Here is a 21,636-nt window from a genome sequence, read left to right on the forward strand (position 1 = left end):
CATGGTCCACTCAGAAAGCCTTGGGCAGGGGGACTGAGGCTCCTCTGCTTCCTTTCCCACCTGTCCCTGCCCTCCTCCCCATGGCAGCTGTGGCTTGCCTGGGCTGCCCCCTCCCTCTCCCTCATCCACTCAGCCCTCTCAGAGCCTTTGGCTTGGGTATCTGCTTATCAACTACAATCTAATTTTTTTAGAAGTACTGGAAAAATAGGACTTGCATGGGATTCATTTGCACATTTATGTATGGAGTGACAGAAGGAAAGCAGTCAAAGTGGATTTAAGGCTCCCTGAGCCAGGTGTTCACACACTCATTCAGGGCCATAGCTACAAAGACAGAAACCCCAGTAGCCCAAATAACTGGTGCCCAAACACATCTAAATACAGGGCCAGGCAAGGATTCAAAGCCAGAATTCTTTCAGAGTCACTGTTGTATCCTTGTCTTAGCAGTCAGTCTTTTGACAATTGTTGAATTAGGGTGGTCACTATTAAACGTGGACATAAATTTTAATACATTTCTTGGCAGGACTTGCTGGTTCTGGAAGAACAAGAGGTGAGTCGTTTAGAAGTGCTTTGTAGTTCCTTCTCTGTCAGTGTCTCCTTTTCCCATGACTCAGGTATGCATGGCATGAACTTGCTCTCACAGCTTAACTTTATGAGGGGGGAGGGGGTTTAAGGTACATTTTGGAATTTTCTATACAGCTAACTATAAAGACACAAAAACAAGCCAGGAGCCAGTGGCTCACACCTATAATCCTAGCTACTCAAGAGGCTGACATCTCAGGCTTGTGGTTCAAAGCCAGCCCAGGCAAGAAAGTCAGTGAGACTTTTATCTCCACAAAAAGCTGAAAGTGTTCACTTAGGGCTAGCATTGGCTAAAGTTCTCCTTTCCCCAGACTTCCTTGTCCTGTCTGTGTGGACTATCATGGCCCCTAACTCCCATCATCCCCCTCTTCTTTTGCACTTGCCTGATGTCAGTTCAGCTGAACCAGATCTTGGACTTCCTGACAGCCTCATGCTTGGTTCTTCTGGTCCAGTGGCTCTCAGAGTGGGCTCCCTGGACCAGCAGCCTCAGCATCTCATAGAAATCTGCTAAATGCACACTGCCTCAGACCTGCTGAGCTATATGCTTTGGGGCAGGGTGAAGCAATCTTCATTTCCTGATCATCCAGGAAATCCTCAGATCTGGCCAACTTACATTTCCACTGTCTCAGTCCTTTTGCAGTCATTTCAGAAGGATCATCTGTTAGATCCCAATTGTTATAGGTACTGTGTGCCACTGTCTCAGTCCTTTTGCAGTCATTTCAGAAGGATCATCTGTTAGATCCCAATTGTTATAGGTACTGTGTGCACATGCATGCGCGCGTACACACACACACACACACACACACACACACACACACACACACACACACACACACACACACACACACACACACACACACACACACACACACACACACACACACACACACACACACACACACACACACACACACACACACACACACACAGAGAGTCCTAAAGCTTGAACTCAAGGTCTCGGTGCTGTTCCTGAGCTTTTTTGCTCAAGACTAACATCCTACCACTTTAGTCACAGCTCTACTTCCAACTTTTTGGTGGTTAATTGGAGATAAGAGTCTCACAGATTTTGCTTCCTGGGCTGGCTTCAAACTGCGATCCTCAAATCTCAGCCTCCTAAGTAGCTAGGATTAGAGTCATGAGCCAATAGCACCTGGCCTGTTATAGGTACTTTTTAAATGAACCCAAGAAAGAAAGAGATGCTAACATCTTGGAGACATGTGATTTTGTTATCACTTCCGAGATGGAGAAATAGAAGTGACAAACCAAAGTGGGTAGATGTTCCTGAGAAAATCCAAGATACTGATGAAAAATGGTTTGTGAAGAAGAGACAACTGGTGAGAAAGCAGTAGCATCTGGCCATTTCATTTCCCTTCTTGTTTATTCTGCACACAGCCATGAACATTAATTAATTTTCCTCCAGTGTCCCCAGTACCCATGGCCAGCCCTTCTGATTCAATAAAGACACATGTGATTCCTCTTTCTGAAACTGTGCCTCTAGTGGTAGAAACAGACAAATATGTGAGTTCAAGAGAAGAACGTGCAAAAACAACAGTCTGAGGAGAACAAATAAGTACTCAGAGTAATAGTGGGGTGGGAGGCTTTATATGGAAAGATCAAGAAAGGCCATTGGAGCTGAGACCCAAGAGCTGGAGAAGAATTCAAGTGTGGGGATTAGCTGGAGTCAGCTCCCTTCTCTGCCTCTGTGTAAAAAACCACTGTTCCTGATTTATGTGTCTCTTTCTCACAGGTACCTTGAGAGCCTCAAACTGGGGTTACTAGTTGTCCTGAATCCTGGCATTCACCTTTGACCTCTCTCCTCTGACCCATTGGCCAGTGCTGTAATCACTGTTCCTTGTCTACCCCTTAATTGACCACCAAGATTTCACCAATCTAGCCATGGGTCATTCTTACAGTTGATTCTTCCAACAATGGATTTCTTTTTATTATCATCTACTTTAGGCATCTAAGACACGATAGAGAATAATCCAGTGAAAATTCATAAACTCCCTCTCAGCTTAGAGAGGAAAATTAAAAATACAATTGAGTCCCTGTTTCCCACTTCCTGACCCAGCCCTCTGTCTTCCCCACTTCCCTGTAGAAGCTGCGGTCATGCATTTGCTATTTGCCATTTCCACAGATCAGATTTTAATTAATCTGGTGTTAAGAGTTGAGGAAGAGAAGCTGCACATTTGGACTAATTACTGCTTGCTTGGCTCACTTTATTTTTTATTTTGCACATCTGTTTGTGACTTGTGCAGATTAAATATCTCCAGGAATTGGAGAAAATGCGCTTTTAGTATAAATTGCCCACAATTTCCATTTCTATTTCTGAGAGAGTCCACAAGACATCAGCCTAAGATTGTTATGTTTGGTTTTGAATTACAATTAGCTCTCCTTTGCTGGCTGGGATTTGGGCTCCTGCCGATGGGTGGGTTTGAAGATGGTACCAGACCCAGGGTCCCATGGCCCTTTGTCTTTGGCATTCTGTTACCCAGAGTAGGACCTGCCTTTCTGTGGGTACCATTAGTAATGAAAATTCAGATGCATTAATTTAATATAAAACATATCTCATTTTTAAGCTATATAAAAAATAAAAGCCAGGCACTGGTAGCTCATGCTTGAAATCCTAGCTACTCAGGAGGCTGACATCTGAGGATTGCTGTTCAAAGCCAGTCTGGGCAGGAAAGTTCATGAGACTTATCTCCAATTAACCATCAAAAAGCTGGAAGTGGAGTTATGGCTCAAGTGTAGAGTGTCAGACTTAAGAGGGACAAAAATGCTGAGGGACAATGCTTAGGCCCTAAGTTCAAGCCCCAGGACTGGTGCAAAAAAAGGGGGTAGGGGATTAATTATTGTTTACATTGCTTAAAAATTGGGACAAAAGACTCCCCCAAGTATATATTCTGGCAACTGCAGTGGTCCTAAGTAGCAAACAGCGTATCTCATAATTATACTTTGATTTGAAATTAACAGTCCTGCCTTTGTCTTTTTGTAAGGGCTCTGTGAACTTCAAGTTTGGGGTTCTTTTTGCCAAAGACGGGCAGCTCACTGATGATGAGATGTTCAGTAATGGTGAGTGGGCACTTCCTCCTTCCTGCTGATGGAAACCTGGGCCTGCCTTGTAGCATTTCTGCCAGTGAAAATTGAGTTTGTGGGCTTCAGCATGACTCAAGCGGTAGAGCACTCTAACCAGCACAAAGCCAAGTTCAAATCCAGTACTGTCAGGAAAAAAAAAGAAGCTCAGTTTGTTGAGTTAGAATCTTTAATACAAGAAGACAGTGTTACTGAGTAAATTTTCTAAGGCAGTTGTAATTCAGTCTTATTCACTTTGCAAATATTTACTGATCACCTAGTTTCTACCAGCCCCTGCTCTGAACACTGGAAAAATAGGCCAAGTGGAAAAGCACCTGGATTGAGAAAAAATTGTTGTACAGTGACTCTAAAGCAGTGGAAGATTTTTCTGTGCTTTTTTTAAATGATCAGATGGTTTCCTCTTCCTGATGTTTTACATTTTTCATGTGAAAGACCTGTGTATTATTAAGAGAAGCAGTAATAGCATCTTCATTCTGCAGTACTAAGCACCTGTAACCCCAGGGTGGCTGTAGTGAGATTGGCTTGGGGAAGTTCCCTGTGGCCTCGGGTCATGGAAATATACTTCTATGCTGTTTGCCTGCTGCATGCATCAGCAACACTGAGTCTGGGTCTGTTTCCAGGCGAGTTCAGCATGTAGCTAGAAATATGGAATTGATACCTGTACCTTCCTCATGCTTTTCCCTCTTCCTGCAGAAATTGGAAGTGACGCTTTTCAAAAATTTTTAACTCTCCTGGGTGACACCATCACTCTAAAGGGCTGGACAGGCTACCGTGGCGGTCTGGACACCAAAAGTAAGCTTGCCTCTGGATTTGGTTGTAGTTGATGGATTTTGTTAGCCTGCCTGCCTGTGAACTTACACCTAAGACACGAGGCCAGCAGTGATTGGAGGGAAGTCAAGCTCCACAGCCAGTCTAACATGGGTCACTGGAACCTTCACTGTCTTCTTTGAGCTATGCAAAACTAAATCACCTCAGAGCCCTTAGGAAAAGTCCTGGCTAGCCCATAAATACAATCATATACCACCTAAAGACGCATCCATCAAGGATGCCTACAGCTGGCCTATAAGATTATATTGCCTAGAGATGTCACAGCCATCTCAGTTTGTGTAACTTACCCAAAACAATAAAAATCACCTAACAACACATTTCTTTCTCAGCAGTCATCCCCATCATTCAGTGACTCCTAGCTCTACCTACCAATGAGCACCTTCCATGCTCCTGGACTGGACTGGGTCCTGGGGGCATCGTGTGCATACCTAACAAAGTGGTCCCTCAGATTTTTAAACAGATGCCTATCAAAGTAACTTAGTGCTGAGTACTTACAGGAGCTAAGAGGAAGAACAGAATGTGCTCAGGGCATTTTACCAAATCTGGGAACTGGAGCAGGCTTCCAGATGAGAGAGGGAGTGATGAGTAGGAGCAGTTTGAATGTCTCAAGGTGAGAAGAGAATTCCAAGCAGCATAAAGATCCTGAGGTAGGACAGAACATGATAGATTCTGGAAGTTAAGAGGGTGTTATGGCTGGAGGGGGCAGAAAGAGACCAAAAAGGATGCGATGGACTGGAGCAGGGGGCCCTGTGGGGTTCAAGGTCCCCTTGGATGTTGTGAAGCAGAACAGTGAGATCAGGTACACCTTTGGGAAGAACCTGCATAGAGAATGATGTGGAAGGAGCAGGAAGAGGAGCTGGTGGAGAAGAGTTGCCTTGGGCCAAGCAAGAGGTGGCAAATGGAGGGTGACAAGTGCCTGGATTCCAAAGCCCTTCCAGGGCAGAGGTCCAAGCACTCAAGCTGATCTCAATGGGAGGAAATGGAAGAAGGGCTCGCACTGGTCCCTAGGTTTCTGGTTTAGAGTGCTGGCAGGAGGTGGCACCAGCTGTGAGACTGGGAATTCAGAGAGAAAGCATCTGAGAGATGGAATCTTAGGGGAAAGTAGATAAGACTAAGTGGAAGCTTGGAATCTCTTAGGCCGAGTTATATCTGTGTAGCATTTCTAACATTTCTCAGTGCTTCTTCTTTGGTTATTTTGTTTGATCTTCAGTCTGGCCTTGAGGAAAGTCAGGCAGGTAGTGAGAGACTCCTTTAGCCTCAGTGTGACAAGCCTGAAATCCAGGCACACTCAGACTCTTGGAGCCCATCTCTTCACCAGCCCATGCTGGCTTCACCTCACAGATTCTCAGTATGGAAGCAGTGTGTGAGGGTGAGACTTGTGTCAGAAGTACCACAACTTCCAGAGACCGGGTTGGAGAGGTTGGGTGGAGATGGAGGGGAGGTAAGAAGGGATGGAGGAGGTGGGAAGGGATGGAGGAGGTGGGAAGAACTGATGGAGGGAGGTGGGAAGGGATGGAGAGGCTGGTGAGGAGGGTTTTTCCCAGCTTCCCTTGGACAAGCTCTCCGTGCAATGGTGAAGTGAATTCTCAGGTGCCTGCCAGCTGTCTTCCATGGCTGACTCTCTGCCCCTTACCATCCTGTCCACCATCCATTAAGCCCCTGTACATGAGGCCGTCCGCTAAGCACTTGGCAGGCATTGCTTTACTGAGTCTTCCCAGTATTCCCGTGATTCTGATACTAGTTTTATTTCCACTTCCAACTGAGGCTCAGCAAAAGGTGACTTGTGAAAAGTAACTAGCTTTTAAGAAGTTAAAATTACATACATACACACACACATATATATACACACAAACTGTTAAACTCTGGTGGTGAATGGGGTAACACAGGTACCCCCAGACCTTACTTTAATCACTGCAGTTCTGCCAGAAGTCTCACTTCCCTTTATGGACATCATAACTGTATTATCTTGTGGGAATCTCAAGATAACACAATACTGGCCACAGTACCTGAAAGGCAAGGAAATATAACACACTCTGCCTTTTAGCCCAGACTTCCCTTGACTTCCTCTATTTCTAGCTAGGCATGCATCAGCCAGTAAGCGAGGCACGGAGGGAGATCTTTCCTCATGGGTAAGAGCCTAGCATCAAGTGGAGACTTGACACATACATGATCCACTGTTGTTTCCACTCAGGTGGATAATCCAGAATCATCTTGAAGAGTGTTCTAGACGCCGTATGCCTGCACCCACAAATGAGAACAGTTTCCATATGGATTCAGACTTCCACATCTACTAAATGTATACTTGTATTTTTCAGATGACACCACAGGAGTAAATTCGGTTTATACTGTATACCAAGGGCACGAGATCATGTTTCACGTTTCTACCATGTTGCCATATTCCAAAGAGAACAAACAGCAGGTGCGTGTGAGTGTGAACACAGGGGATGGTCTAGTGTGGATGGAACAGAGGTAAGGAGGCTGGTGAGGAGAGGAGATGCAGGCCTGACCTGACTGAGGCTGGCTGGGGAAACGTGGAAGTCAGGAAAGGAGGCTGGAGCTCTTTGATGGCCCAGCGATTTATTGCCCTGTGTTTTGCTCTTTAACTGTGACTTACCATGTCAGATTGCCTTTGTCAGTGATATTATTTATGCGAACCACAGGTGGAAAGGAAGCGCCACATCGGAAACGATATTGTCACCATCGTGTTCCAGGAAGGAGAGGAATCTTCTCCCGCCTTTAAGCCTTCCATGATCCGCTCCCATTTTACACGTATCCTGGGTCTTCAGAAGTGCTTCATTTAGCAAACTTGCTGGATTTAGGATGACCATTCACACGTTTGCATTGTTAGACACTGAGACCCACTATTTTCCTTCTTCTCTCCTTCCACCGGAGTAGGGCATGGATTCATTCTCAGAATCCTTGGCTTCTGAAACATCTTCCCTTTCCTCAATATGTAAAATGAAAAAACTTCTTGCTATTTATTGATGAAATAGAAGAATGAAAGCTAATGAGTCCACTGAGAAATTTTTCTTTCTTTTTTTTGTTGAGTAGTATCTTTTTTATTATTATTATTATGAAAATACCGTACAGAGAGGTTACAAGTACATGGGCAAGGCAATGAGTGCATTTCTTATCAAGCATTGTTGTCTTCTCCTTTGTTTCCCCTTACCATCCCTTCCCATCTCCCTCCCCCCATCCCCCTTCCCCCACTCCCCACCCCCTCGCACCAAAGTTGTAAAGTTCATTTTTGACATAACATCTTGTACATCTCATTGTTGCAATGGGTCCACCTGTATCCCTATTTAAACAATTTGTTTTTTCTTTTGTATAAAAATGTTCAACTGGGGCTGGGAAGGTGGCTCAGTGGTAGAGCACTTGCCTTACATGCATGAGGCCCTGGGTTCGATTCCTCAGCACCACATAAAGAAAAAAGCCGGAAGTGACACTGTGGCTCAAGCGCTAGAGCGCTAGCCTTGAGCTGAAGAGCTGAGGGACAGCACTCAGGCCCAGAGTTCAGGCCTCACGACCGGACCCAAAAAAAAAAAAAAAAAAAAGTTCAACTATCCTAGCTACTCAGGAGGCTGAGATCTGAGGATCATGGTTTAAAGCCAGTCCTGGCAGGAAAGCCATGAGATTATTTCTTTAAAACTACCCAAAAAAGCTAGAAGTGGATCTGTGACTCAAGTGGTAGAGAGTCAGCCTTGAGCACAAAAAGCTCAGGGACAATGCTAGGCCCTGAGCTCAAGCCCCAGGACTGGCACAAAAAAAGTTGAAATTGCCAAATTTCCTTTTTCTTCAGGGAGGATAAGGAAATTATAGTTACAGTGAAGATGCATATGATTTTCCTCTGCTCTCATCCCTAAGTAATACCTTGCCATATTCCCTAGGCTTTATGTCTAACATTTCCTCAGTCTCATGGTAGTTTTATTTGCATAATGGATTTCCCCGAGTACAGTATAGGAGGGGATGTGAGGTGACTTTGTAAATAAAGTGATTTTTATCATTTCCCTATGAGAAGTTTTAGCTTGGGGGTTTGGCACCTTTGTTTGTAGAAGAGGACAAGCACATAATTCATGGAGATTTGTTTCCCTGAGTCCAGGCTAAGAATGGGAGATGGGGGGAAGAAGAACTGGAGTATTTTTAAAGAGCTTTATTGATATTTCACTGGCTCACTGATTTTTTTTTGATTGGGAGCAGTGTTGGGATAGATTCCAGGGCCTCCACGTGCTGGGCAAATCCTCTGCCACTGAGCCCCACCCCTGGTAGTTATACTGTTCTGGACTTGTAAGCTCCAGCCCAAGTTAGGAGACTGCTTAGAAGCTGCCACCAGCCGCATTGGCTTGTTGTTTTGGTTTCTTTTTTCTGCTGTGTTTGGTCTACCAGAGCCAGAAGGAGAGAACAGGAAGGTATGCAACAAAAACATTCCAGTTGCTTTCCCTCCCTAAATGTGTGAGATGAAATATATGACTAATTTTATGTTGGGATTTTGTTTGTATCTACAATCAAAGGAATTGCTCTTTTTGCTGTATTGGCTGCTTAGCTGTTTAATATCTTCATTTATTTTTCTTTTTCTGAAGCTTTGGAGGTTTGTAAAGAAGTTGGAGTTCTGTCTCAACCAAAGTGATAGATGCTCCACTCACAAAAGAGCTGGTCCAAGAATAATTCTGGGGATAGAGATGTAGCTCTAGTGGTAGGGGGCATGAGCACAAGCATAGGCCCTAAGTTCAAACCCCAGTACCTATCAACAACAACAAAAAGATTCTGTAATACCAACATTAAGGATGCCAAGGCAGAAAGATAAGTTCAGAGCCAGCCTGAGCCACATAATGGTACCTTGTCTTAAAAAAATCATCAACAAAGGGCTGGGAAGGTGGCTTAGTGGTAGAGTGCTTGCCTTGCATGCATGAGGCCCTGGGTTCGATTCCTCAGCACCACATAAGCAGAAAAAGCTGGAAGTGGGGTTGAGGCTCAAGTGGTAGAGTGCTAGTCTACAGCTGAAGAGCTGAGGGACAGCGCCCAGGCCCAGAGTTCAGGCCTCACAACCGACAAAAAAAAAAAAAAAAATCATCAACAAAGAAGGATTCTGCACAAAGAATTTTCAAAACAGAAGCTATAAATTGTTGTTGACTAATTTCCTTGACTGTCCTTAAGATATTTTTGCCTTAGTGAGGTATGACCAGCAAAATGATAATTATAGGTAAGTAAACCCATTTAATTATCCTGTTTTACTTGTTGATTTGGCATTGATTATATTACCTTGCTGACATACTTTTTTCTGAATGGATCTAATGTGATTGCCCTCATCTTACAGAACTTTCTTCAAGGTCATCTCTTTTCAAGAAGAAAACTTATTCCATTTAGTGTTGTCCTGTGCGGTGAACCCAGGGGTCAGGGTCCCTTGACCTTGGCCTAAGTAGCCTCTTCCCTAGGCTACTGCCTCAGCATTGATCCTTGTGTTCTCAAAAGTTAGTCTTGAGCCAGGCACTGATAGCTCACACCTGTAATCCTAGCTGCTGGGAAGGCTGAGATCCTGGAGTCTCAGCTCAAAGCCAATCAGGGCAAGAAAGTCCTTAAGCCTCTTATCTCCAATTAACCACCCAAAAGCCAGACATGGAGATTTGGCTCTTGTGGTGAGTGCTGACTTTGAGTGAAAAAGCTGAAAGACAGCACCCATGCCCTGAGTTCAAGCCCCAGGACTGGCACAAAAATAAAACAATAATAATAAAAATGCAAAGCCTTCCCAAAGGTATTATGAGGTGAAAGGAGCATTACTTCTCCCCAGTGACTCTGAGGCTCTGTGGAAGGTATTTATCCCCTCAGAGCCTCTGTCCTCATGGGGAATGGAGGTATTGCCCTCCTGGCAGGCCTGGTAAGGACCAGAGTCAGTGCTGCATCTTAAAATCCCAAAAATACTGTATGCACTGTGTGCTATGGTACTATTGCTGGTGTTCTCAGGGACCTGATCCTGGCTACAACCTGGCAGGTAGAGGACTCAGGAAGACATGGCCTCTTCCCTGAAAGCACGTTAAGCTAGGAGAAGCCCAGGCTTCTCCTAGGGAATAAGGGTTCCTCATGTATCACACACAGCACCAGGCACATTACAGGAAGATATCACCAATGTTGGTGATATCTGAGAAAAACCAGCTGAGGCCTAGGAATGTAGCTTATTGGTAGAGTGCTTGTCTAGCATGCATGAAGCCCTGGGTTCGATTCCTCAGTACCATGTAAACAGAAAAAGCTGGAAGTGGCTCAAGTGGTAGAGTGCTAGTCTTGAGCACATAGAAGCTCAAGGACAGTGCTCAGGCCCTGAGTTCAAGATCCAGTACCAGCAAAATAAATAAATAAATAAGAGAGAGAAAAAAAAGAACCACCAGCTAATTCTGGATGTTCTCTACACAGGTTGAAAATATTTTCAGAAGAAAGTGTGCCGCTGTTTGGCCCACCCTTGCCATCCCCACCGGTGTTTACAGACCACCAGGAATTCAGGGACTTTTTGCTAGTGAAATGTAAGGTGCCATTTTGAAATATCTGTACAGTTTGCCCCATGATGCTGTGTAGGAAATCATTGTTTAAACAGTCCATGTTCTGAAACGACTGTATACAACATGTATTTTGAGTAAAACTTTTATTTATCATTATTATTATTATCTTTAAGTAGTTGTACAACACAATATTTAGTTTGCTGGTGGCGTTGTGTAGCTGTCTCACGGGTCATCATCTACCCGTACTGTTGTGTCCCAGAGCCTCCCAGTTTGTCCTCACACACAAACTGGCCTTTGGACCCCAGTTTCCCAGGGTGCCATTCTGAGCCTCTTCTGATAACTCTCTGCTGATAAGTGCCTATCACAGACTGGGGTAGAGGTGGGGAATTGGGTGATTATGAGGTAGCACAAGGATAGAGGAGTTATTCTGAGCCCCATTCTTCTAAACCTCTCCCCAGAGCATTTCTTGGTGGTTCTGTCTGGAAGGGGGAGATTGTCTCATTGCTTATCAGAACCAAGTTACAGGACTGTAGCACTCCATGCAGCCTGCCAGCCCCCAGGCCCTGGCAGTGCCATCCGGTCTGTGCACTCTGTGAAGAGGCCAGCTCCAGCCTTCTGCCAGGCACTGCAGCTGCTTCCGCTGGTGGCCTCCTGTCCCCTCCACCTGTGCACACAGCCTTTGCCTAATTCTGTCACTGTTGCTATGCCATTTCTGAACATTTGGAAAAGCTCCTGGCCTCTCCTCCGAATCCATCTTGGTGTCCATTGAGTCTGAAGCTTCAGAGTACTTTATGACACCTGCTCTTAGCTTCCAGTTTTTTTAATCCTACAGAATAGGCCAAAAATAACAGCAGAGGCCAGGGCAAGGGACACACATATCTGTTCCCTAGCCCCTCAGCAGTCACACAAGGTTTCTGTGTCTGTCTCCCCAGACCAATGAGACTGGAAGGGATGAGTGCCATTTACCCTGATTCACCAAACACATCCTGGCCTCAGAATTGCTCTTCCCACACAACCCACACCCCCTGCAGAGATCTCCACACACCTCCCAACCTGCAAATGCAGGCTCAAGGGTGCCTGGCTGTGTCCCTCCACGCAGCAGAGGCCCCAGCGTTATTATCTCCCATGCCGTCACCTACAAGAGGTCTGAGGACAGTGCCCCTCGGCCACATATTAGGAGCAGCAGATACCACATCAACTTGCAGAAGATGATAAGCTTGCCTCTTCCTTCCCAGTGTCTGTGCCTGTTATTTCAGAGTCTGGAACTAGGATTCCGGTCAAAGACCTGGCCAGGCAGGTGAGGAAATGAGTGTTGTGGGCCATGCAGGGGCAGCAAGGAAGCCTGGGAGCCATGTCAGGCTGGAGAGCATACCCCCTTCACCTGCCAGATGGCATCTTTCAGTAGCCTGCCCAAGACTGTGAATCTTCAAAACAAACCAGACACTGGAAAACTGTGAAACTGCTTTAAAACTGCAGTGTTTGTGTGGCTGAAGCCCCAAGGATCAGGTTAGAAAGCTGGAAATAGAGAGTTAGTAACAAGGAGCAGGTGTAGCAGCTAGAGGCTGAGAGCATCTGGGAAGTTGGGTCCAGGACAAGGGCCCCAAGAGCCTGTAATACCTTAATCCTGAACTAGAGGATCACTCAGCGCCACTGCAGACTCCACTTGTGTGTGAAGTCTGTCAACAAACAGAGTGGCTCAAGAGCATCCTCAGAGATGTGGGGTGAAGTGAGACAAGGGATTCTGTGGCTCTGACACTGAAGATCTGAAAGGTGGCTAGGCAGAAAGAGGTGGCAGAGGGCCCCACAGCTGATGGAGAAGGCCCGAGGCAGTGATGGAGAGTGGCCAGGGGCCAGGAGAGCGAGAGTCCTCAACAAAATAGTAAAGCCTGGGCCCAGGAGGCCCAGAGTAAGTGTAGCAGAAGGCTTCGTGGAATTAGGCCAGGAGAAAATGCCAAGATAAAATAGGAAATGGCATTTCAACAAAACTCTTGGCCTTTTCCCTTTTTCCACCCAAACACATCATTTTAAATGAATGTTTTAAGGTACTAAGGAGAAAAACAAAATCCCAGGTCACAAAATTAATTAGATACAATAGTCAAAATTCCTTGAGCGATGTCTTGCTAAACCCAAGACAACTTGTTCTCAGAATACAACCTGTCTAGGGAATTTCTGCTCCCAAGTAGTTCCATTTTTTTCACTTTACAAGCTCTGACCTTCCTTTAGCCTTCTGTATAAGAATACTGGTAGTTAATGTTTATTCAGTTCCATGTGTCTAACACTGCAATATGAAATTTTATGTATATGTATATATTCATTTATTTGATAACTCCATAAGGGAATAGGATTATACCCATTTTATGAGTTAGACACTGAAGTTCCAAGAAACTAAAAAACTGCTTAAGAATATATACCTAGCAGCAAAACTGGTATCCATACTCATTACTGTCTTGGCTTCAGACTCCTTTACCACACTCTTGCTGTTCTGTGCGCTAGTGTGTAAGTAACAGTGCATTCCACTTTATTGGCTTAATGTCTATAATCCAGTAAACCCTACCTTCTTCCAGAAGAAACGCCCATTAGGTTAAGACTCCCAATAGTCTGCTAAGACAATTGTTGTTGTTTTTTTCCTAACAAAATGGCAGCCTGATGGGTTGGTCTGATGGGTTGGATCACTGGATGGATGGGTCAGGCAGTAGTTAGACACATGGCTAAACAGGTCTTTAGGTAAAATTAGATGGACCCTCTGCTTAGGAAGCTTTCCATGCAACAAAGGAAAGATAAACAACATACCTACAGTGTATATGGATCTGCACATAGAAATTTAGAAAGTTTGTAAGCATTCTTCCATGATGGGAAGGACAGACCAATAGCAATACCTACAAAGTTAGGTTATTTTTCATCAGTGTGACAAATACCTGAGAAAAACAACAGAGCACAATTACAAAGGTTTCAGTTCCCAGTTACTTGGAATATCATGGCAGCAGATCAAGACAGAGGAAATCGAATCTGCTCACCTCATAACAGCTAGGAAGCAGAGAGAACAAGAAGGGGACAGAACAAGAACAGCTGGGCACTAGTGGCTCACGCCTGTAATCCTAGCTACTCAGGTGGCTGAGATCTGAGGATCACGGTTCAAAGCCTGCCAAGCAGGAAATACTGTATGAGTCTTATCTCCAGTTAATCAAAGAAAAAGCCAGAAGTGGCACTGTGGCTCAAGTATTAGACTGCTAGCCTTGATCATAAAGGAGCTCAGTGACAATGCCTAGGCCCAGAGTTCAAGCCCCAGATTGGGGAAGGAAGGAAGGGAGGGAGGGAGGGAAGTAAGGGGAGGAAAGGAGGGAGGGAGGGAGGAAGAGGCCAAGGGATGACTGCCAATAACCATCTTTCTCCAGCTAGGCCCCAGTTTCTAACAGTTCTGCTGCCTCCCATGAATGCCATGGAATTCTGAATCCATCACTGGATCCCTTGATGAAGTCAGAGTCTTCATGGTATTTTGTCACACTAATGAAAAATAACCTAACTCAATCACCCCTCAATGATTGGATCTAACTGCTGGGACCAAACCTTCCACACACACACCATGACAGCAGAAGTGGGTGGTATGGATCATGCATTTTCTTGAGAACATTCTTCAATAGCTACTAATGCCTGTAATTCCCTTTTTCATTTGATTTGTTTTAGTAATTAATGGTGAAAAAGCCACTTTGGAAACCCCAACCTTTGCCCAGAAACGCCGGCGTACTCTGGACATGTTGATTCGTTCTTTATACCAGGATTTGATGCCAGATTTGCACAAGGTACTTGGGCCCATGGCCTTCTTTTCCTCCCTTGGGACCTGAGCGGGTAGCACAGTCCTAGCATTGAGGCCCTGGGTAAAGCATACAAGTCACTGTCCAGACTCCCCTGCTACCTAAAGAAAGCCACCTGTTGAGTGTCAACTACAAGGACATGATTTTTTTATCAACTTGAGGCCTATGGAAATCGAGGCACAGGTTGGGGCCTGAGAGTCAGTGCTCCAGAGCACTGAAGAGTACTTTGGGATGGAGGGGGTGCTGCCTTCAGTAGAATTGCTCAGTGTTACCTGGGCCATGGAGCTGATGGAGAGACAACAATAGGGACTGTTTAAAGAGAGATGCTTTCTTACATTTGCTGGTAATTTCTTGCTAGCCCCATAATCAGGTTCTGAAATAAGCATTTCCATTTGTTGGAAGCCCACTTTGTGCTAGACACTTGCTAGGCCCAAAGTATGTCCACTCTGATGAGACCCTGCCCCTTCCTGGCACCTCTGGGCACCTATGTTCTTTGGAGGCTCCTGGACTCAGCGTGAGCTCACTAGGATCAGTGACTCATTAACACAGAATAAAATCACGTTTTGTCACAAACATTTCCTACTTAACAAGGAAGTACAGAACAAAATGGGGGGACTCCCTTAGAATCTAACCACTTCTTCATAAACTCCAGTAAAAATAATTAATTGCTGCTGCTGATGTATGCCCCAGGGAGGAGCTAGAGCTTCTTGGCTCCTTCCTTCCCTTTAGCACATGATGCCATGCATTTACAGCACTCTTTGATTTCTGTCTGCTCGATGCACCTTAACAACCCTCAGAGAGTGAGCCAGGCTAGCACCAGGCCTGATAAAGCAAGGCTTCGTAGATAATCTGTCCACTCCTTTCCTTCCCTAAGGTCAGGGAAGGGTGAAGAGACGGCAGCAGGATGAGTGCTCACTCCCATAGCTCCAACACACCCCACACTTCCCCTTCCTAGCAATGACCCCATGTACTAGTCCTTTAGGTCCTTCATTCTGTCAGCTTTGCCAGCCTCTGTGCTCCAGGAGGACAGATACTGTGGCTGTCACATTCCTAAGCTCATCACAGAAGTGAGTGCCAGGTCTGTGCTTGCTGAGTGAGTGCCCCACTTATCTGACATGGGTTGGAGGCTGTGCCAAGCACCTTGCATACATTACCCGGCTTAATCTAAACAGCACAGCTAGGAGACAGATACCCAGTTAACCAGCTTGCCCAAGGTGGCCCACAGGGCCACAGAATCCCACAGCTCTTAGGGGTCACTATTCCCATTGAATTCAGTGGATTGCCTTCCACGGGCACTGTTCTTTGGAAATGGCATCCTGGAGCCATGCAACACTGTCAATAAATGAGGTAGCTGCAGGTTTGGCTGGTCTCAAAGCCTGTGTTCTCAGCTATTATACAGTGCAGGCTCTGCACCTGTAGATTCTATCCCTGCATTTAGCATGGCCCTAGGACATAGCAAGGGCTCAATAAATGCTCCCTGGGTGAATGAGTAGCAAGAGTAGAAATTAGACCATTTGGACAAATAGGTTTGTGCTTAAAAGATACAGCTCAATAATTATTTTTGGAATTCATAACTTGTTTTTCTTTTTCAGAACATGCTTAACAGACGGTCTTTTAGTGATGTCTTACCTGAATCACCCAAGTCTGCACGGAAGAAAGAGGAGGCCCGCCAAGCAGAGTTTGTACGAGTGGGGCAGGTGGGTTCTGTTCTGAAACCTCTTCTGCGAAACTTGTAGTTAGGAGTCCATCCAAACTAGATGGCTCATGTGCAGAGCCTGGCTTCTTGCCACTGTAGGAGCTCTGTGACTTCTCCGAAGACTGTCCCAGAGACCCCACCTGAGGGTTCTGACAGCTGTGTGGATGTGGCTTCCTATAGGCGCCTGTGAGAACACAGCACTCTCAGCAGTAGGATAGTTTCTTTAGGAAGGAAATGCTTCAGGTTCCAGCTTTGGCTCCCTCTTGTCAAGAAGTCATGGGCCATTTGCCTGTCACCTAGGCAGATAGAGGGGAGTTAACTTGGGTGATACACCTTGGACTTTTCCCTGAGAGCATACATATCACTCACAAAAGTCCCAGATTTCTACCCTGTTACCTGGAAGCAATCATCATATTCACTCTCTTACCCCATGCCTTAGATGAAGTCACTCTCCCTTTGCCTCATTCCCATATGACACTAGCCTTTCTCAGTTCTAAGCTTCCTGCCTGGTCCCATATCATATCGGAAAAAGAGGAGGGCTGCCAGCTGCAGATAAGGTTTGACCTGGAAGTAGAACACTTATGTAAGTCAGGGTGAAGGAAGATCCTGTGATCAAGAAAAACTTGAAGACAAAAATCCCGTTTTCCAAAAAAAGATAGCTAGCTTCTTTCAGAGATTCAGAGCCATCGAGTTTGAGGGAAGGCCTTGGAATCTATGTTTTTTAATGCTTAGACATCACAGTACTGTTATCGAAGTTAATGACAGAATGTATCTGGGATGATTTGGACTGGGACCCAGTTCTTAAGGCCCCACGATGGCCAGTCATTTCTGATTGTCAAGGGTGAGTCCACAGAAATGATGATTTCTGTTTCTTCCAGTTTTTTTTCAAATTGCAATTGTTTACCCTGATGTTCTTCTACTGCCTGAAAACAAACTTTAAAAGAGATCTCTTTTCCATAAGGCACTCAAACTGAAGTCCATTGTGAGAGGGGACGCCCCATCAAGCTTGGCAGCTTCAGGGATCTGTAAAAAGGAGGTGAGCGGGGTCTTTCAGGATGACCTGTGAACGTCCTTTATGCTCACTGAGATTATTGGGACTATTAGGAAAAGGTTTGGGGGTGGAAGAAAGAAGAACTTATTGCCTCTAGCATCTTCAGGAAAGCCTGACTGCATAGAGTATCCTGTGTTTCCACTCCTGCCTCTGCCTGAATGGACAGAGCAGAGGTCTAGGCCAGGTCCAGGCTACCAGGCTGGTTCTACATGGTCCCTGAAGCTTTTTGTGCCTATGTGTTATATTATGACCAAATATGTGCTCTGGTACAAGAGGTCTGGGTCCTGCTCATCCCTTAGAAATTAATGTGATTCTTGGGCCTACACTGAGGCAAAGATTTTTCACTAAGTACGGGTTCAGGTCACCTCCAGTTTCTGATCTACTAAGTCTGTGTGAGGCTTGAAAAATTGTGTTCCTGACTAGTTCTGGAAGCCATGGAGGTGGCTGTTCAGAGGAGTATAGTTGAGAAACCACTCAGCCAGCCAAAAAGTTCTTGTCTTATTCACTTCTTATGTCCACTTTCCATGGGGAAAATGCTAGGTGGGTCATCAATCGTAGCACAAACTTAGCATACCCACACTCTGATGCAGTAAAACATCTTACATGTTTAATTTCATTCCAAATATGTGAGTTAAATGGAACAAAGTCATTCATAGCACTTCACTAGAGAAGGGTCCACTAGAAAAGCAAAAGAACTACAAAGGCATCTGCTTTAGTGATAAAGGTAAAGATGATTTGGGCCTACACATTTGGAAGACTGCTAGTAGGAAAAGATAAGCTCAAACTATGGTTGATCCAAATGCTATAACCTGCCTCATACTAGACCAATGGCCAAGCCTCCTCTCTCAAGACTGCTCATGTTCATGGTAGGGATGCAGTGTTCCTGAGCATATCACAGTACGAGTTAATAAAATTCTTGAAAAGTTCTTTGGCATACATTCAAACGGAAAGTCTATAAAACTCTAACTTGGTCACCAATAAACAACAAAGGGCAGCATCCATTGTTGAGTCAGAGGCCCCCACAGGCCTCTCTTAGAGAAGACCTCCTCCTCAGAGGTCCCACAGACTGTTGTCAGTTGACACTGTCAAGGCCACAGACCAATGTGCTGCTGTTCCCTAGCACCATCTTGTTCCAAAGAACAGGGCTTTGCCAAACACCTATAATCATAGCTCCTCAGGAGGCTGAGATCTGAGGATTGTGGTTCAAAGCCACCCCAGGCAGAAAAGTCCATGAGACTCTTATCTCCAGTTAGCCACCAAAAAACTGGAATTAGAGTTGGTGGCTTAAGGATAGAATGCCAGCATTGAGTGAAAAAACTAAGCAACAGCACTGAGTTCAACACACACACACACACACACACACACACACACACACACACACACACACACACACACACACACACACACACACACACACACACACACACACACACACACACACACACACACACACACACACACACACACACACACACACACACACACACACACACAGAGAGAGAGAGAATAGGGCTTTGTCAACCTCATAGGCACCCATCATTTCATGAGCTGTGTTGGCGGTCTCTGAAGATTCCCCAGAAAGCCCTGCACTCGGGTGGGCAGGCCCAGAGGCCACGTTCCCATCCAGAGTCTGCACCGAACTTCTCACCTGGCAGAAGGGGCCTGGCCTAGGACAAACCCCAACATCATCAGCAGAGCATGTGGGCCCACATCTCAGGTGATCCCTGACGCTCCATGCCCCGATGTTCAGTAGATCCCCAGCTCTTGTAGTTACTGGCACCTCTGAGAACCATGAACACCCCACACAGCACACACTAAAATACCAGTGGCTAAAACAGATGGCATTTTGAATACGAGAGTCTCTTGGGCAGGAGTGGGACAGACACATGTGCTTCTCGTCCACCCACCACAGCCTACCTGCTGACATTAACAGTTTTCTGTGGCTTATAATGATGTTATAAATATCCAAATGGCCCTGGGTAAAGCAAAACTTCTCACCCCTGCTGTAGATTGTCCTTTTGGGTGAAGGGCCCGTCCTGCATATTCGTTGGCCAGAGAACACATCATTATGAAGATGCAGTGGTTCTGTCTGAATGCCACCCAGAAGCACTGGTTTCCATATCTGTCTCCTGTATTGCCTTTATATTGCCATTGTTCCTTCATGTCCTCTTGCTGCAAGTCACAAGCTCAGAGTTGCCAGAACTCATCCTGGGGAAATGTCATTTCAATTAGTAACCTGTCCTGTGTAGCCTTTTTTCAATTCATTAAACATTTCCATATGCTTTAGGTGATCTTTTCCAGATAGTGCAGGTCTCATCTTAGCAAGTCTAATGCTCTTCCCAAGGCTGTGGGTTTTCTAAAAGGGGAACATGCTCTGCTTTTCTAACATAGCAATAATCCACACAATGTTTACCCCAGCTCTAGCAACTGCAAGGTAGTCCTCAGAGCCTTTGTGTGACTCAGAGGCTGCTAGCACATCCTCCCAGACACACCCATGTATGCTTACATCCTCAAAGTCACACCCATGTATATTTATGTGTAGCTGCAGGTGGGACATGACCCACCTGTGTCTGATTGAGAATAGAGGTAAAGACATAAGACTCCAGCTTGTCCCCAGAAATCTCCAAAGACTACCAAAGCCTAGGACTGAGCTAGGAGCTCTGGAGGGAAGTGAATGATACCACTGGACATGTCCATGGTTCTGGTGTCTCTGAAACCCTAGTAGACAACCCAGTGACTTCAGGTGCCCACCCAGCCCAGAGACCATTGTCAGGAAGAGCAATCTAGGCCTGCAATAAAAGTGATGATACTAAAACCCCAGGAAAAGGGTGCAATATGGCCTGTGGAGGGAGTCGTCGTTTCCTTGGTAGTGCTTGCTGTTTTCCTACACACATTATTTTTTTCTTTAAGATTTTGTAAAGTAGGTGGGCCAGTAAGCCTTTTCCTAATAAGATGGCATCAATCTCTTCTGTGCATATTGTTTCATGACTTTGTTGAATCAGCAACACAGGAATCTTGACTTATTTACAGTAACTGTGGGATTTCTTTTTAAGATGAACTAACCTCAAATTTCTAAAAAGTAGGCACTGATTGGCCAGTTTCCAGATGTTAAAGAAAACGCCTCGCTTAGGACACATTGCCAGTGTTTGCTTGTCTAGCAACATTGTCGGTCTCTGTCTGCCATAGTGCATTTCACTGGGGATCAAAGAGAAACAGGTCATGGTGCCAGAAATAGGGGCACCGTGCTGCTTTCCTATCACACATGTATTTGGAAAATTCCTCTCCTTAAGTGAAGTAACTCAGTCCAGACCCCATGTATCTCCCACGAGCATCTGTGTTACTGTTTCAGGCATCGGTGTTCTGTTTGTTTCTGTTTGGTGGGCATGGGTGTTTTTTTCTGGTGCACTTATTGTCCGATGCTTGTGTTGCCTCGCAGCCGTGGGAACCCCAGTGTTTCTGCAGCAGTTTCCCTCACGAAGCCGTGTGTGCAGATCCCTGGGGCCAGGCCCTGCTGGTTTCTACTGATGCTGGCGTCTTGCTAGTGGATGGTTAGTGAGTAGCTGTTCTACAAATGTCTTTATTTGTGTGGCTCATGGTACTGCTCAGGGAGTGACTGAGAACCAACTCAATGTGTGGCCCACAGGGACCTGGCAGTTTGATAGCTTTACAAATGAGCTCCATTTTCAGGGCAAGTAGAGGGTGGATATTTTGAACCAAGCACGCTGGAACATGACTTCCTAGGCTCACCCCTTCCCCTAATCTTTGATTAGTCTGGGGATATTAAATGATATGTTATAATCTCATTGTCAGCCAATACTTTTCATGGCCCTGACATTTTATCTTAAATCAAAAGGGGACACATTATTGGGCTGGGAAGGTGGCTCAGTGGTAGAGCGCTTGCCTTGCATGCCTGAGGCCCTGGGTTCGATTCCTCAGCACCACATAAGCAAAAAGAAAAAAACCGGAAGTGGCGCTGTGGCTCAAGTGGTAGAGTGCTAGCCTTGAGCTGAAGGGCTCAGGGACAGCGCCCAGGCCCAGAGTTCAGGCCCCACGACCGGACCCAAAAAAAAAAAAAGGGGACACATTATTTAGAGTCAT

General features: G+C 45.5%; 1 protein-coding gene across 5 annotated transcripts in view; it reads left to right on the forward strand.

Annotated features, from left to right (window-relative positions):
• Garnl3 (GTPase activating Rap/RanGAP domain like 3) overlaps nt 1–21,636 on the forward strand; it is a 131,139-nt gene that overhangs the window by 78,709 nt on the left and 30,794 nt on the right. For all 5 annotated transcript variants that reach the window (XM_070013977.1, XM_070013970.1, XM_070014007.1 and 2 more), the window contains 11 exons: nt 521–547; nt 3,576–3,651; nt 4,366–4,464; nt 6,816–6,919; nt 7,161–7,269; nt 9,652–9,697; nt 10,900–11,006; nt 14,664–14,779; nt 16,384–16,488; nt 17,449–17,523; nt 20,975–21,086. In XM_070013977.1, coding sequence (XP_069870078.1) covers nt 521–547; nt 3,576–3,651; nt 4,366–4,464; nt 6,816–6,919; nt 7,161–7,269; nt 9,652–9,697; nt 10,900–11,006; nt 14,664–14,779; nt 16,384–16,488; nt 17,449–17,523; nt 20,975–21,086 — 976 coding nt within the window. The remainder of the gene's footprint in view (nt 1–520; nt 548–3,575; nt 3,652–4,365; nt 4,465–6,815; nt 6,920–7,160; nt 7,270–9,651; nt 9,698–10,899; nt 11,007–14,663; nt 14,780–16,383; nt 16,489–17,448; nt 17,524–20,974; nt 21,087–21,636) is intronic.

Source organism: Dipodomys merriami, unplaced genomic scaffold, assembly GCF_024711535.1.
Source record: "Dipodomys merriami isolate MVZ:Mamm:240054 unplaced genomic scaffold, mDipMer1.0.p SCAF_11, whole genome shotgun sequence".
Lineage (NCBI taxonomy): Eukaryota > Metazoa > Chordata > Mammalia > Rodentia > Heteromyidae > Dipodomys > Dipodomys merriami.